This window comes from Sinohyriopsis cumingii, unplaced genomic scaffold (assembly GCF_028554795.1).
Source record: "Sinohyriopsis cumingii isolate HCF-2022 unplaced genomic scaffold, ASM2855479v2 utg002411l, whole genome shotgun sequence".
NCBI classification, from domain to species: domain Eukaryota; kingdom Metazoa; phylum Mollusca; class Bivalvia; order Unionida; family Unionidae; genus Sinohyriopsis; species Sinohyriopsis cumingii.
In genome coordinates this window covers 206,772-222,211 of record NW_028316201.1, presented here as the reverse complement: position 1 = coordinate 222,211, position 15,440 = coordinate 206,772, and the positions used below count along the sequence as shown (strand labels likewise).

General features: G+C 35.3%; 2 protein-coding genes across 4 annotated transcripts in view; one reads left to right on the top strand and one right to left on the bottom strand.

The window, feature by feature from the left end:
* LOC149770760 (uncharacterized) overlaps positions 1-12,373 on the top strand; it is a 49,027-nt gene extending 36,654 nt beyond the window's left edge. The window contains exon 6 of the mRNA XM_089949158.1: positions 10,933-12,373. Within this exon, the coding sequence (XP_089805284.1) occupies positions 10,933-11,144 (212 nt within the window). The 3' untranslated portion in view covers positions 11,145-12,373. The remainder of the gene's footprint in view (positions 1-10,932) is intronic.
* On the bottom strand, positions 8,124-15,094 carry LOC149770759 (uncharacterized). Of its 3 annotated transcripts, XR_016418475.1 has the most exons (4): positions 14,205-15,094; positions 12,405-12,793; positions 10,006-10,680; positions 8,124-9,252 (listed from the first exon to the last, which is right to left on the bottom strand). XR_016418475.1 is itself a non-coding variant. In XM_089949157.1 (2 exons), exons 1-2 carry the CDS (start codon positions 14,593-14,595, stop codon positions 10,163-10,165), a joined length of 909 nt encoding a protein of 302 aa, XP_089805283.1. In that variant the 5' UTR covers positions 14,596-15,094; the 3' UTR covers positions 9,914-10,162. The 3 variants fall into 3 exon arrangements, 1 of the variants encoding a protein (XP_089805283.1); XR_016418474.1 differs by lacking the exon at positions 12,405-12,793; XM_089949157.1 differs by lacking the exons at positions 8,124-9,252; positions 12,405-12,793 and having other exon boundaries at positions 9,914-10,680.
* Positions 15,095-15,440: the final 346 nt, after the last annotated feature.

The following is a 15,440-nucleotide window of genomic DNA, read 5'->3' as shown; positions in this document are numbered from 1 at the left end:
GATACAACACAAAATAACATCAAAAGATTATTACATTACTCCAATATCTGATTGAACCTCCATCTGCAAGTCCGTCGTATGGAGTTCCCGACAAGGATGACCCCACGGGGGGTGGGGGCTAACCAGTGGAAAAGGCGTCATATCGGGGGTTATTTTCTTTTATTCCACAATTGAAATAAATAATTAACAGGTTATTTCATTAAAATAGCTACGTTTAGTGGTTATTCTCCAGACTATAAATTTTAAAAAATACATATTTGCGATATTTTTTTCCGTGGGAGTGCGCACCAAAACAACGCCCGCAATAGGTACCATTTCGTCTATCCCAAACTTGAAACGGCCTTGTTCATGAGCAGTTAATGTTTTGAGAACAAACATAAGTCCTTGTTATATCCAAACTCAAAACTGTGCATGTTTCTTCTGGATTTGCATAATAGTATGTTTGCCTAAATAATGTCGTAAATTATTTATCTTACCTAAAACGTTTCTTTTTCTCCCTCTACCGCATACTTCCTTTCTTTCTTTCTAGTCCATAACAAATGTGTAAAACAAAATGCTATTCAAATAGGAAATAAATCGGTCTTAAAGTATCAAAAAAATTACTGGTTATTGTAACCTGTTCTCCTTAGTTCCACTTTCCTTTTTACTTTATCTTGTCTCTTAAAGATGATACCATGAATGCTTAAACGGAATCGTAGCAATCTGTTTTAAGGTAAGAACAGGTTGATCTTCTCCTCCACCAACGGACACAGGCGATATCCATCATAACACTATGCGACTGGTTCCTCCGATGTCCCCTTCCCAGGGTAGCCTAATGGTCAAAATACATTCGAGAATAATCATAATTCAAGAATTGGGCCACATTTTGACTTTCTGAGTCTGCTTAAGCAAACAAAATAGTTGTGAGGACAACTTATCAATTAAAATGCAGAATTTCCAAGTGTCTAAAAGTTTACATATTTATTGGTAATATGTAGTAAAAATACTTTTGTGTAAGTAGTAAGTACAGAAGGGAAGGTAATATCTATTTTCACAAAAACAAGAGACCCAACTTAGCAGGAGGACAGTTACTCTGTTAAGCGAGAGTTGTTGACTGCTCAATCTAGATTAGATGAACCGTTTCTGTCACATTTATTGACAATTTGGAAGTATTTTTCCAACCTAAAGAAAAGAAGTTTAAAGTTTATTTCTCAGTACAGCTATATCATCTCCCATTTAAAGTACCAGAATGATAGCACTTAACAATTTCCTCTGACAGTGATGCTTCCCGTAAAATGAACAATGCTTTGCTTCAACCAATTTACAGATGTTTTATTCCTGAAATTAATGTGTCTCTACCGAACCTTTTTGAAAACTTAATCTATGAATACACCGAGGCAGTATCGCCTATGATAGACAATTTAGACAATGGAAAGTAAATGGTCGTAGGTTGCAGTTGGGCCCAAGCCGCTGCAATTCGATAATTAGATGCTTGTACTAACAGCGCGAACTAGCTTCATTTACCATCAGTCTGGTAATGCTAATCAGCATCTACTTTGCATTAAAATTTGCGAAAAGGAATGACCCAGTTTTAAAAGGACACCAGCATCGGCTGGGCATGTAACGTTATTTGATAGAGTCTAACAATATAACATGGCACCAGCATCAACAGTGAGACTGACGCTTCGTTATGACTTGCGGTTTCAGTATGATTAATAAGACCGTAACCTTTAACCAACTCGCAAAAGAAAGAGGTGTTTTGTGATGGACTTTGATCGGTCATCCTGTGTCCGTAATCAAAGATCATAGCATTGTTAATACTTCAAAATGGATGGCTAAATCAACAGGGAGGTTTCACTAAAAGATTCCTTATGTAGTGTAATCTGAAATGAAGTTTTCAGCAGAATCCTTTTTATGATGTTTTGTTGGTCCTTGATGAAAATGATGCCAATCTAGCATTTAGAGAATCAAAAATGTACTGAGGTATTGTAGATATTTCAAAAACGAGCTCCAAACTTCATGTTGCTGAAGATGATCGTTAAACAAGGAAGAATGAGTCCATTATTAATTACATATAGAAGACAAGATTTGTGTTTATGAAACGTACTTGTTCCGCTACAGTCAAAAACGTTCTGTCGCAAAATCTTCTATAATGAATTCTAAACAACTTAATAAAGACCACATAGCTATAGCATTGAGTTGTAGACTTGTGTTTCTGTCATTGTTTTTTTTTTCCATTGAGGTGCAAGCGCACGCACCCACAAGTATAAAATATTGAGAGATATGTTCCATAAAATTACTCCAGGACTGGTTATCGATGAGACAAAAAAATATGTTTACAACATTATTCCCCTCCAGACATTAAACATAGTAGGACAGATATAAATAAAAACGGCTGGTAGACACTCAATGATCTTGATGTCCACGTTTGTATATGTTATACAGTGATTCATAACATCAAGCCTAATTATAGTGTCTATTTTTAAAATATGTAAAATCAACACCAATTTGATAATCCCGATATAAAGATATACAATTACAATAGTGTCAGTATATACGTGTTTTAAGCTGATTTTGTAAACAGAGCATATACATTTCTTATGTGAATAGTACATGATTTATTTGCAAATGACCTGCAGGTGCAGTGTTTGAATGAACATGTCGATTGGTTTGGAAAACATGAAGTGAGACGATTCAGAAGATGTTTTGAGTTCTGGCTGGCTGTATCAAAGACAAATGGAGAGAGTCTCATGTGACTCTAGGGCTGAAAGATTAATCTACTTTAAACAGAAGTAAGAACATTGTCAACACAAGACACCTATTTTATCAAAATGGAATACCAGGATGAATCATATTATGAATATTGATGTGACTGGATCATCAAGGTATGCGTCAATATGTCCCAGGCCTGACCTAAAAATAATTTCCTTCTTTTTACGTGTTATAGAAGGCTCCGATGCAACTTAAATTGCATTTTAACATTGTATATGTCATTTTCCGTCTCAAATTCCATCGCATTTTGAGGAGGTTTTTCATCCTACTCTCAGTGTGATTGGGTGCCGCCTTTTCTTGTCTCGGTGTGATTCGGTGTCACCTTTACTTGTCTCAGTGTGATTGGGTGTTGCCTTTGCTTGCAGACTGTGCAGCTGAACCTTTAAAGTTCCTGTGATATAATTATGATGAAGTCAGCGTCGTTGTTGTTTCCATATGTGTCCGGACAACATTGTAAAGGGAATTAAAAAAAGGTTTATATCGTGCTTTAGTGTGTAACGGTTTATTTGGATGTTTCTTGCAACTCTAGGCATTATTAGGTATTAAATAAATTTTACATCGTTGACCACAAATAAGAGTTCACATGCCATATCATCAAATGAATTTTTAATGATTCAATAGTTTCTTAAAGTTTTCAGATTATATGATCGACACTTTTAAGGTTCCTCAAAAAGTGTATGGGTACGTTTTAGATATAACTGAATTTATTTAGAATTGTCTTTTAAATCAGATGGTGATGATATTATTAGAGTTGGAATTTTCAAAATAAATTTCGCTCTTGCTTATTTGTTTTTGGGGGTTTCAGTCAATAATGTTCCTCATAGTATTTATATGCGACAATGACTTAAACAGCTTTTCGTTTGTGTGTTTAAGCTCAAGGAATAATTTATACTTTTCAAGAATATCTATTCTTTGGCGAATGCCATACACATGTAAATTCAATGTAAAGAGCTTGCGAACTAAACCCTTGCATTAGTTAAAGTGTCTATTGTTCTGAAGTAATGCATTTAATTTAATGTTTGTATTATAAAACCCTAATTTAATGAAACCCTCGGCTTCCTTTAGCACCTCAGTTTCGAAGGATATCACAATATTTATAAGAATATAACTCTTTATTTTATTTATTGTACTGTTTGATGTAGCACTAAATTGCGTTTTGCTATTTTACCTAATAATTGTATATATTGCTTTTTTTCTTTGATTTTAATTTATTTCTTTATTTTTTATAGTTTTGTGTTTTGGAAATTTACAATAGATATAAAAGCGGGAAATTGTACATAGATAGACGTACGTGCGCATAGCCGGATATATAAGTATACAACTCAGAATACATGGTTAAATGAATTTTTTGATCAATTCATTGGTAGTGAGAAGATAATAATCTCAGATACAAACTGTTCATATGAAACTTTCACCTGAATGAGACGAACACACGAGACAGACACTATCGGAGAGAATAGTAGAGACTGAAAGAGAAAAAGTAAACTTATGATAATGAACTAAATCATCATCTCAACAGGGTGCTCTCATTGCCTTAAACCTAGCATTACAAAAACAGATACAAAGACAATCAATGTCGCTATATCTTACATCAAATAAAACTGTCATCACCTGTTAATCAATGCACTAATAAAATCAAATGTAAACCATTGTGAAGAAAAGGGTAAGATTTGTTTGTCTTAGCAACGAAAATCTTATATAAGATTTTACAGTGCTAACGTTGAAGAACTCTCTATTTTTCTTCACAGATCCGATGTTTATGTGCATTTCGATCATGACAAAATGTAAGATTTGTCTGTAAGGTTCAAACAAATACCATTTATATACAATTTTACAGCGTTTTCTAGCAACTACGAAGCATACATTTGCCTGACACCAGAGTCTTCAGAAAAGGACAAATGTGAAGAGATGTTATATACAGAGCAATACGTATCCTTTGACACTTTAAAGAAGATAAGTTGAAACGTTTTAACGTCATAAATGTTTATGTACATCTTAGCAAATATACGTCTATGGACAGGAGAGCAAGCAACAGATCTTATATGATCTGTCACATCTATTCGTTTTGTTCTCCTTCACCTTCATTCGTTGTGAATATATATGTAAATAAAATCAATTTAATAATCCTTAGAAGGCACCTTTTATGTTCTATCAAGCTATGTTACGGTCTTTCTTAAAATCTAATTTATGTTATATCATCGATTACTGAGACCAAGATGTTTAATCAATTTCTCATCAATTGTGTGACAAAACTGCTCATACGAACTCATATTAATTTCACTGGACAACAAATTTTTACAAAAGTCATGTTACTGAAATAAAATTAGTCAATTCTTATCAATTTTTATGTGCTGAACACGAATATGACAGTCAAATTGCAAAATTGGCTCTAGTTTTTTTGTAATCTGCAAGAAATTAATGTTTACATAACGAAATGCATTCCAATAGTAAAAGGTCAACTGTAATAGCCTACCTATAAAAAAATCAAGTCATTGACTACATCTTAGATTTCTTCGCCTGTCTCTTGTACAGCTGTTCGGGAGCATCTCTGAGGAGTGTCCAGCAGTAGTCAGCCAGCATTGTAGTGGACCATTTTCCCTGGTATCTTTGTTCCATTGTTGCGATATCTTGATGAAAACGTTCGCCGTGTTCATCACTAACAATACCACAGTTGCTAGGAAAGAAATCCAAATGGGAATGAAGGAAGTGAATCTTTAGAGACATATTGCAGCCAAGTTTCTTATACTTCATCAACATGTCTTCTACTAGTTCCTTATAGTTTTCTGCCCTAACATTTCCGAGGAAGTTTGTAGAAACTAGGCGAAAAGCATTCCATGCTTGTTTCGCGTCACCTTCCAGCAAGTTGTTGAACCGGTCATCTTTGAAAAGCTCTCGAATCTGAGGACCCACAAAAACTCCCTCTTTAATCTTTGCTTCGCTGAGTCGAGGGAATTTTTCATGCAGGTATCGGAATGCTGGCAAAGTCCGGTCAATGGCTTTCACGAAGTTCTTCATCAAACCTAGTTTGATGTGAAGGGGTGGTAGCAAGATTTTCTGAGCCTCAACCAGAGCTGGGTGTTGGATATTCTTCTCTCCAATGGCTACATTCTGCCTGTGAGTCCATTCCTTCCTCATGTAGTGCATTTCCCTTGCTCGGCTATCCCACTCGCATAAGAAACACATGTATTTTGTATATCCTTGCTGCAGTCCCATTAAAAGGGCAACTACCTTCAAATCACCACAGAGGTGCCAGCTGTACTTGTTATACTCAATGGAATTCAGTAGCTGCCTTAAGTTATCGTATGTCTCTTTCATGTGGACAGCATACGCTACTGGAATAGATGGAAGAATGTTTCCATTGTGCAAAAGCACAGCCTTGAGACTCAGTTTCGAAGAGTCCACAAATAGTCTCCATTCTTGTGGGTCATGAGTGATTTTTAAAGCATTCATGAGGCCCTCAATATCGGAACAGAATATCAGATTACTTTCCTTTCTGAAGAAAGGCTCCAATTGCTGGTGGCGCTTTCGATATGCAGTAATTGTGACATCTTCTTCTAGAAGATTCCATTGTTGGAGTCTTGATCCTAGCAATTCTGCCTTGTTCTTTGATAAGTCCAAATCACGAATCAGGTCATTTAGTTCTTCCTGTGTTATTCTGTGTGGGGTTGATGATGCACCACAGTGAAAATCTGGATCACTGCATGCTGATGGACCAGGAGAAGAACAGGTCGACTCACCTTTGTCTTCGTCAGATGAATCAAGAGAATATTCTGCTGGAGGTTCTGGAATAGGAAGTCCCTCACCATGTGGAACTGGTCTCAATGCAGACGGAATGTATGGGTAGACTATTCTCGACTTCTTTCGCTTCGTTATTCCGCCGGAAAGAGGAGGAACCAAGCAGAAGTAACAGTCATTTAGGTGGTTGCTTGGCTCTCTCCACACCATTGGGACTGCAAACGGCATTGATGACCTTTTGCAATTCAACCACTGTGAAAGCTGTGTTGTACATGTAGCACAGCATATATGCGGAGCCCAAGGCTTGTCTTGGTCACCAACCTTGCATCCGAAGTAAAGATGATATGCCTTCTTCACTTGAGAATTGATACTTTTCTTCTGGTTGGCAAATGTCACTTCCCCACAAATATAGCAAAAATTGTCCGCGGTATTAACACACTTTCGAGGCATTACTGTTCTTTATTGTACGTAAATGGATAAAATAATAAGTTTTATGTAACAGTAGCTTGAACTGTCTCGCACAACGTCTAAAATATTTTAAATGCTGAACCTATCTGATTGGGCTTTATATAGTACACTGCTTACGTCAGCTTCAGCAGCCGCCTGGCATTAGTATAATAGGCCTACACATGTATAGTACACTGCTGACGTCAACTTACTTCAGCAGCCGCATGGCATTAGTATTGCATTGCATCAGAAAATGATGCAATCAACTGTGGATGATGTGAGCAAGATGGTATTATGCAATGTTACATCATTATTCCGGATGTTGCTGCAGTCCTACTGGAGAAATTTACACAGTGAAACATAGAAAATGAGGTATATGAATATCTTCAAAACGAGAGCCAATACAAATTTTTCACGGTTATATTCGTGTTCGGCACACCAAAATACTACAGATTAGGGCCTTTTCAAGTCAGTAATGATTTCACTGTTGACCAGTGTTTCCATCGACTATTCCACTGCATGCTTTCAATTGGCTTTCCGATGGAGCACAATGAACCATCAGGAGGAAAACAGGACAATTCAATGGGCTGTCAACCAACCTTGAAGTTGCTGTGTACCGAACCTGGCCTAGTGATATATATATATATATATATATATATATATATATATATATATATATATATATATATATATATATATATATATATATATATATATTACCAATAATAGTCACCCTTGACTGTCCTCCGACTTGCTGAAGATGTTTCGTTTGATTTTAACAATAAGAACCAGTATTATACTAAGAGGGCAATATCTTTCATTATTACACTTTGCAACCAAGTTCAGATAACTTATTTCTGCAGAACGGCTAAAATGAGAGAGAGAGCCTTCATCAAGTATGATTCTCTGCGAAACATACGTTATAAACATATGTTACTGAAATATTATACTATCAACCTGCAGAAGTCTTCATATATATAAATAAAGTGCCAAGTTTAGTTCTCGAAAGGTATAGAAAATTAGAAAGTTTAATTTCCTAGGTGGAAAAAAGTTTTACTTCCCTCAGAAAATTATTAAATACATTAAGAACTTAACTATTTTACGTTTGTCTAAATGTTGGCAGAGAAGATAAGTTAATATGCGTTCCAGACTAATTTTCTTTGAGACTAGCAAACTTTTAAAAAAATACTGATCACTACTTATGGAATATGTTTACCGTCTAAAGAATTGTTTCCTACACTTGTAAAAATATATTCGTTCATAATGGGAACAAGTTTATTCGGGCATAACATTCAATGTTCCACTTTCTGCGACATGAAACAATTATATTTGACCAGTAATTGCGGTCATTCTTGGCGAAATTGAAATTTGCTTTGAAATATCTTTATTTTTCGTGCATATTAAATTATATATGAGGGTTATAAATCTTTCTGAAGCATGCCTCACAATAGATCAGTTATTATGTTTAGGTGAGAAGTTGGATACATTGATCTCGTTTCAATCTCCTGACTTTGCAGTAAAATGAGAAGCGAGGAGCAATTCACCAATTAAGGTAGCACAAGAGAAGTTTTAATTGGCAGCTCATACAAATATGCGTGTGTGTTTTGAATAATTTTATTTTACAGTCAAATATACGACATTTAAAACTTGAAAACTGAATAAAATCCACTAGATTGTAGAAAAGTTTCATATCTGAATTAAAAGACAAGATGTTACATACTACATATGAGTGACATTTTAAAAATATGTTTGGTTGACATCCACATCATAAAGGAAAAGGAAATCTCCCACAATTATCATGTTAAACTTCCAGGGGCAATTAACATTTTGAGGAAGCACTTGATTCGTCCATCCATACCCGAAACTGTATGCAATTTCCTCCAATTGTGTACAAAAATGTATTTGCTCATCCAATGTCGAAAGTTTCTTTATCTTCTCTTCTCTCATTCTCTTCCTTTGCCGCATTCGCTCTTTCATTCTAATCCATTCACACTAAACAAGGAATCTTTGTGCACGATCTGATAGTACAAAGACTCGGTCATTGGCTATTTTAATCCTTTTTCCTTTTCCATCCGTTTTTGTATTCACTTATTTTTTCTCGTAACGATTATACGTTGAGTTCCTATAGGGAATCGAAACACTTATTCTTAACGTAAGTCCTGGCAGATTTTCTCCTAGCCCATCGGAAGCTGGCGATATCCATCATTTCGCCAAATGACTGGCTCCTTCTATGTTTTCTACCCGTGGCAGAAGAATGGTCATAATATCTTCGAGGATTCTCAAAGATGAAGAACTGGGCAACATCTCGACTTTCCGAGTCTGTTTAAGCAAAGTAAAACAATTGTTCAGAAACTTCAAGAATGAAAATACAAAATTGCACATGTGAAAACGTTTTCATATTTTCCCCTGTCGAAACTATTGATTAAATTGATAATATTTAGTGACAAAAATTGTATTTCTTGTATATAATAAGCACAAAAGGGGAGATAATATTGCATTTAACAAACCAAAGAGACGCAACTTAGCAGCAGTCACCTCCCTTGCTGAATTCAGCCTAGCAGATATAAGCAAAAGTTTTTGACCGTGCCATTTTCACTAGTAGGAAGAAAACTTCTGGAAATTATTAAATTATGTGAAGTATTCTTCGTAATTTAAGAAAGGCCATTTAAAGTTGTTCTTTTTTTTACTTACCAGTCTTATATGTTGGCAGATCTGCATCAATATACAATTAATTCATGGTGCAAACATGAAATATGGCCAACATGTGTTTGAGTAGATGTAGAAAATAGCATTATAAAAGACGCACGAGAAGGCGTGGGGGGGGGGGGAGGGATGGCACAACACAGAAAATTAGTTGAAAGTACTATTTAGTTTCTCTACAGATTTTCTTCGTTTTAGAAAATTAATTACGGTCTTGCTCCATCGCCATTATTTTTTCTTTCTTCATTATTACATTTAACTTTACGGCTGAAGTATTTTCTTCTAACTTGTATGGAACAAAAGGTACACTTATAAGTTCATAAAGTAATATAATGTTACTGTAAAGAAATGATATAATATATATTATTCTACCTGGAAGCTCCAAAAATTCTGGTCTTGTAGCTAACACACTGGAGTCCAAGTTCTCGGCGTTCCCCCTACCTCGACCTCCGTCATATGATAAGCAACAAGATGATGTCATATTGCTCGCTGCTTGAATGTCCTCTAAGTCGAAATAACCTGGAGGAGCTCAATCGTTGATAAATTTTCGGCTTCCTAGCTCTGAGCTAGACACTATGCAATGACTACCTCTAGCTCTCTTTCTGTTGGCATTCGCATATGACGTTGACAGATACACTATTGATGATACCATTTCGTTTACTATTTTATACCAAGATATAGATTCGGCAATTGCAACTTCTTCCTTGGTCTTTCTGGTTACAACAGGGTCCGGTGCTGGTGGCCGTAAAGTCATAAAACTATGCTGAACCACGTAATCGTATTCAAACCAAGATTCCGCGATGCTTTCTGTCGAATTCGTTATTGATAATCTATGTACATGTTTTGGTCTGCTTTTGGCCTGGTCTTTATTGTTTGTGATATCTGTTACATTTTCTGAATTCTGGTTCCTCGCCGAAAACATTCTTGATTCTTCAAAAGCATCTGCTTCCTTGACGTTTGGGTACAAATTTCGCGAACCTTTAGCAGTCGGTTTTCTCTTATTCCTGTATGTGGCATCATTTGTCTCAGAAGTTGGTATTGCATTAGCTGAAACGTAGGTTAATGTGGAGAATCATATATTTAAACTTATCACATGAATACAGTTGAGCAGTTTTCATGCAACCTTTTACATATTTGTGTTTGCAATTTTAAAATAATTATCTTTTTAGCTTAAAAGTTTGGCCGTAACAACCGAACCATTGGTGGCACTCACTTTTGCTATGTGATGATATATTTTATTTAAATTTTTCAAAACAAATGCCTTCGTTAACATTCTTTCTTGTTTCCTTCTTATTACAGAGGGACACGGTTGTTCTGGGCCGGCAGCTAGAAAGGTGGTGCTCGGAATTATTCCAAGACAAGACCGGATCGGTCGCCGCGTTGTCTTTATGGAAAGACACTTTATTTTTTATCCCTCTACAAGATATAACCTATCACGTGATGATGTGCCGTTAAACACATATCAATCATTAAGTCAGTCAATCATATTTTTTCCTATATTAATAAAATAAAGATGTGGGTCCGCAATAAAGAATTGCAGGCGTTGGAGCTGGAAAAACTGTGCGAAAATTAAAGAAAGGCACTACATCCAAGAAATATAGATATTAGGGAAATTTACGCGAAACATTATCCTCGGTTTTCTTCAAATACAACACTGAGGTAGTATCAATAGACAATTTTACCTTTCATTAAAAACAGTGTTTGCAACATAATTTCAATTTCAATTTGCAACCATAACTATTACTTAACATTTGTTATGGCTTAAATCTTAAAAGTTGTTTTTCTTTCTTTCAATTTGTCTAAATATTACGTATTTTAAATACATAAAAATTGTTGGATACCTGTGAGTCATTTGAGGCTATTATTTTCTAATACGATTGAACATAATGTGCTTTAGTTATTTAGTGTTAAACTGTTTTTCTTTTGTATTCAGTAGATTCTTAGCAAATATTCTAGGCGCTAGGCGATCAAAAGTCTCCAGACCTAAATACTATTATTACAGGGACTTTGCATTAATTACATAGATATCTCAGCTTTGAAAAGGACATCAAGGATTCTTTTTTTTTTTACATAATCAAAATTTAAAAAATTGCATCATTACAAAATATGCATTACCTCCCCTGTTTCGAAGCTTAGTGAAAGCAAATATCGCCATGCAAGTTGACACAACTAGAACCACTACTGCAGAGATCAAAAGCCATCGTGAGTTCTTTGTAAAGCACAAAATGTAATATAAATTGGCATTTGAAATAGACTAACACAGATCGAGAAAGAAATAGGCAGACAGGCCTACGTAACTACCCACGTATATTTGTGCATACAGACAGCCAGACAGGTATATAGATCGATAGACATATATTTTATAGACATATAGAGAAGTAGATATGACACAGATATAATTAGATTTATATATGCAAAAAGCACTTAGAAGTACTAAAACAAAACTTATCTCTACCTATAACGTATGGTTGTCCCCAAAAACAATCATCCGGAAAATAAACAAAATGTCATGCATTGGATATACAAATCGCAATTTGGGGAGAGGATATATATTAATTTAATCTCATTTTATTATACAATAAACGTTCCACGAATGGACGTGATGATATATTATCATTTCTGAACATAAAAAGCAGTAAAACGGTACGATATATTTTCTGAACATTGAAGGTAATCGGTCAGACCCTTTTCATACATTGATTTATTTCAATTGCAAATTTGGAAAAAACGAGATTAGTCTACTCCATAATTTGCATTTCGTTCCTACCTACCATTGGAGCTTGATGATTCATGGGTGGACTTTGGCCCAATTGATAACTTGTGATACTCCTTTGTAGTTTCCAGGCTTGAACCTTGAATATCGATAAATATCGAATGCAAAATAAAGCCTTTGTCATCACAGGTAGTAAATGTAGCGTTCTTTAACCACGATGTTTCTTGAAAGATGAACGAAACTTTGTTTCCGCAAAATACACAGTTTTTTATTCGAGCCGAGTAGCTTTGTGCAACATGGGTATAGTTTCCCTGTGTCACATTATAAATTATCACAGGACAGCTAACATAAGTTTGTATCACATCGTTCGTATTCGAAGATATATCGGTTTCGTTATACATGAAGGGAGGTGTCCCCAAGTTTTCGCCTTGTTGAACTAATCTGCTTCTGCAAAAGGAATTAAATAAATTCAGTCTATAGTAAGGACAATATTACATTTGATTTTGGAACTAATCACCTAAACTTGCTGGATCTTATTGCCCTTCTGTTCATAGGTACCAGCATCTAGTCAATCTTGCCAAATAATGTGGTCCATCTAGGAGTGGGTACCAAAACGGCTGGGTAACAAGCTTTACTGGATACAGTTGTCGAAATTGTCATCGAAAACCAGCATCCTCTGTAGGATTGTCACGTTTCCATAAGCTACTACATGATCAATTATCAATATATATAATATGACTTTAACCATTAACCCTCTCGTTTAGAATAGCGATGCCTATATTTAGCTTATCTATTCATAAACTGTAAAAGCTTATATGATGGACTTTCATCTTCCATCTCTCCGTCGCATATCGTCCTGTGTAAGTAAGTGAAGTTTGCTCCCCTCTTAAACTATTGGAGGATTGAAATGAAGCTTTACACAAGCAATCATCTCGTTCATACTAAATGAAAACAGTGCTGCTCTAACATGGCAGCCATAAAAACCATCTTGTCACCGCTAATACGTCTGAAAGGAAGGCCAAATCAACATGGAGGCTGCACAAAAAGAGTTTTCTATGATGCTTTTTTTCAAGACAGAGTTTTCAAATTAAAGCTTTGTATGATGACTGTTTGGTCCTAAATGCAAACGATGTCGCTCTAATATCCAATATGGTCACAACAGAGGACTTATTGTAAATCTTGTTATCGCTCCTCACACTGTTCAAAGATTCATGTCTACATGGGATTCCCACCATAAAGATTTTTTTCTGGCAAACCGTAAAATTATCCCTCTGCGCCTGCATTCTTATTTAGTATAGTACACTTGGGGGCTTACAAATGCTGTAAATTGAAATCAAATTAAATTAATTGTTTACTTTCGAAAGGTGGTGTCATTCGAAATATGTTTGTAACGTTGTTTTAAAAATCTTGATATGAGAACTAGGTACAAGACTGTAAAAACGTAACATTCAGGGAAAATCTCAACTTAATCAAAATGTCTCAAACACTGCAAAACTCCATTTAATCCAGTGCACAATGATACCAAGAGGGTCATAAATTCATGTTGTCCCTAGTAACAAAACTAGTTTATTGACTATTGATTCTTTGTTTCATTTTCAGGAACTTCAAATTATTCTGAAACTATATAATATATATACAGAGAGAGAGACAGACAGACAGACAGACAGAGAGACAGAGAGAGAGAGAGAGAGATGCTCTGAACGTAGATTAGCCAATTAATTAAAGGGTACTGCATTTGTCTGTTCCCCTGAAGTGTCCTGTGATAAATAAAACTTACTGCAACACAAATGTCTCCGTACATCTAGCTATATACAATTGTTTTTTCTTGTTATTAAAAGAAGGCGATATGAATACTTACGTTTTACAATAATGCTTGCATTTCTTTTCTCGCAGGAATTTTCAAACTCTTTAATGTTTTCAAAAGCTTCATTCAATAGCTGAAAACTTAAACTGTCCTTGGTTATCACAATCTCTTGAATTTGACCAGTGTAATTTCTATTGATAGATCCTCCGTCATGTTGGTCATTCTTTGGGTCACTTAGCATCACATTTGTGACATGTAGCTTACTGCTGTAACCGGAGAAGTTCATCTCCAAACTACTGTTTCCGTCAGATTGACGATCATCGATGCACATATTGGCATTATCGTCCTGAACATGTGTCGTCAGATTGGAATCTATAGGGAAAAGTAATACTTGTCTGAAATCAGCTTCATTGTAATGAAGGTATTCCGATTCATTTATTGACATTCCAGGCAAATGAAATAGGTAAATAGGTTGGTAGGTACGTAGGTAAAGGAAAAGTTTGAAATAACATATATTTATCTATGCTGTTGTGTGTAATTTAATTTGCATCATTTATTGGCTTTTCTTAAAGTTTATTTGTTATATACATTTGTATTTTGTACTTGATCGTGTCCAAATTTAATTTCATTGTGTACCTCTCTCACGGAATTGTGTATGGTTTATATCAATATGTATATGTGATCAAAAATGTACTCGGGTATCGTTGCTGCGTACAGCGTCACCCGAGGGTGGTTTATATTTTTCGGTTCTAGTTATTTCGGAATACTGAACGCAACTCAATCCATCCTGCATGTGCAAATTTCCTGCAGTGAAAACCTAAGTACCTAGCTGCGCATATCTGTCACAGCTAGTATACATATAGAGCAAATTATCTATAAACAAATTACACTACGACGAGTTTTGTCAGAAGGATTACTTCTTTACGGGAGCAAATCTTCAGCTGTAGAGGTATTGAAATTTAAGATTGCATTCTTTATCACTATTCGTTTTATATGACAGAATTGTTTCATATATTAGATGTTTTAGAATTTATTCTAAATACTACAGAGAGTCAATACCTAGGTTATACAACGCCATGATATTAGAAATACTATAGTCTGGTTCGACTTAGGTATTTGATGTACCTGAACAGACAGATTGAATTTAATTATACGCTGCATGCATTGAACGATTCGTGTAATGGGCAACGAATTCATGTGCGCTCATGCGCAACATTATCAATGCAGAAGTACTTGACCTTGTCATATGTACTACACGGTTTAGTTGTTATACTTTTAGCTGCCTTATAT

Excerpts from the sequence above, each read along its gene's own strand:
- LOC149770759 (XM_089949157.1), bottom strand. The coding sequence starts at position 14,595 with ATGTCAATAAATGAATCGGAATACCTTCATTACAATGAAGCTGATTTC. Across the intron at positions 10,681-14,204 it reads TGCAAGCATTATTGTAAAAC|CTAATGCAATACCAACTTCT; the intron begins GTAAGTATTCAT and ends CCTACGTTTCAG.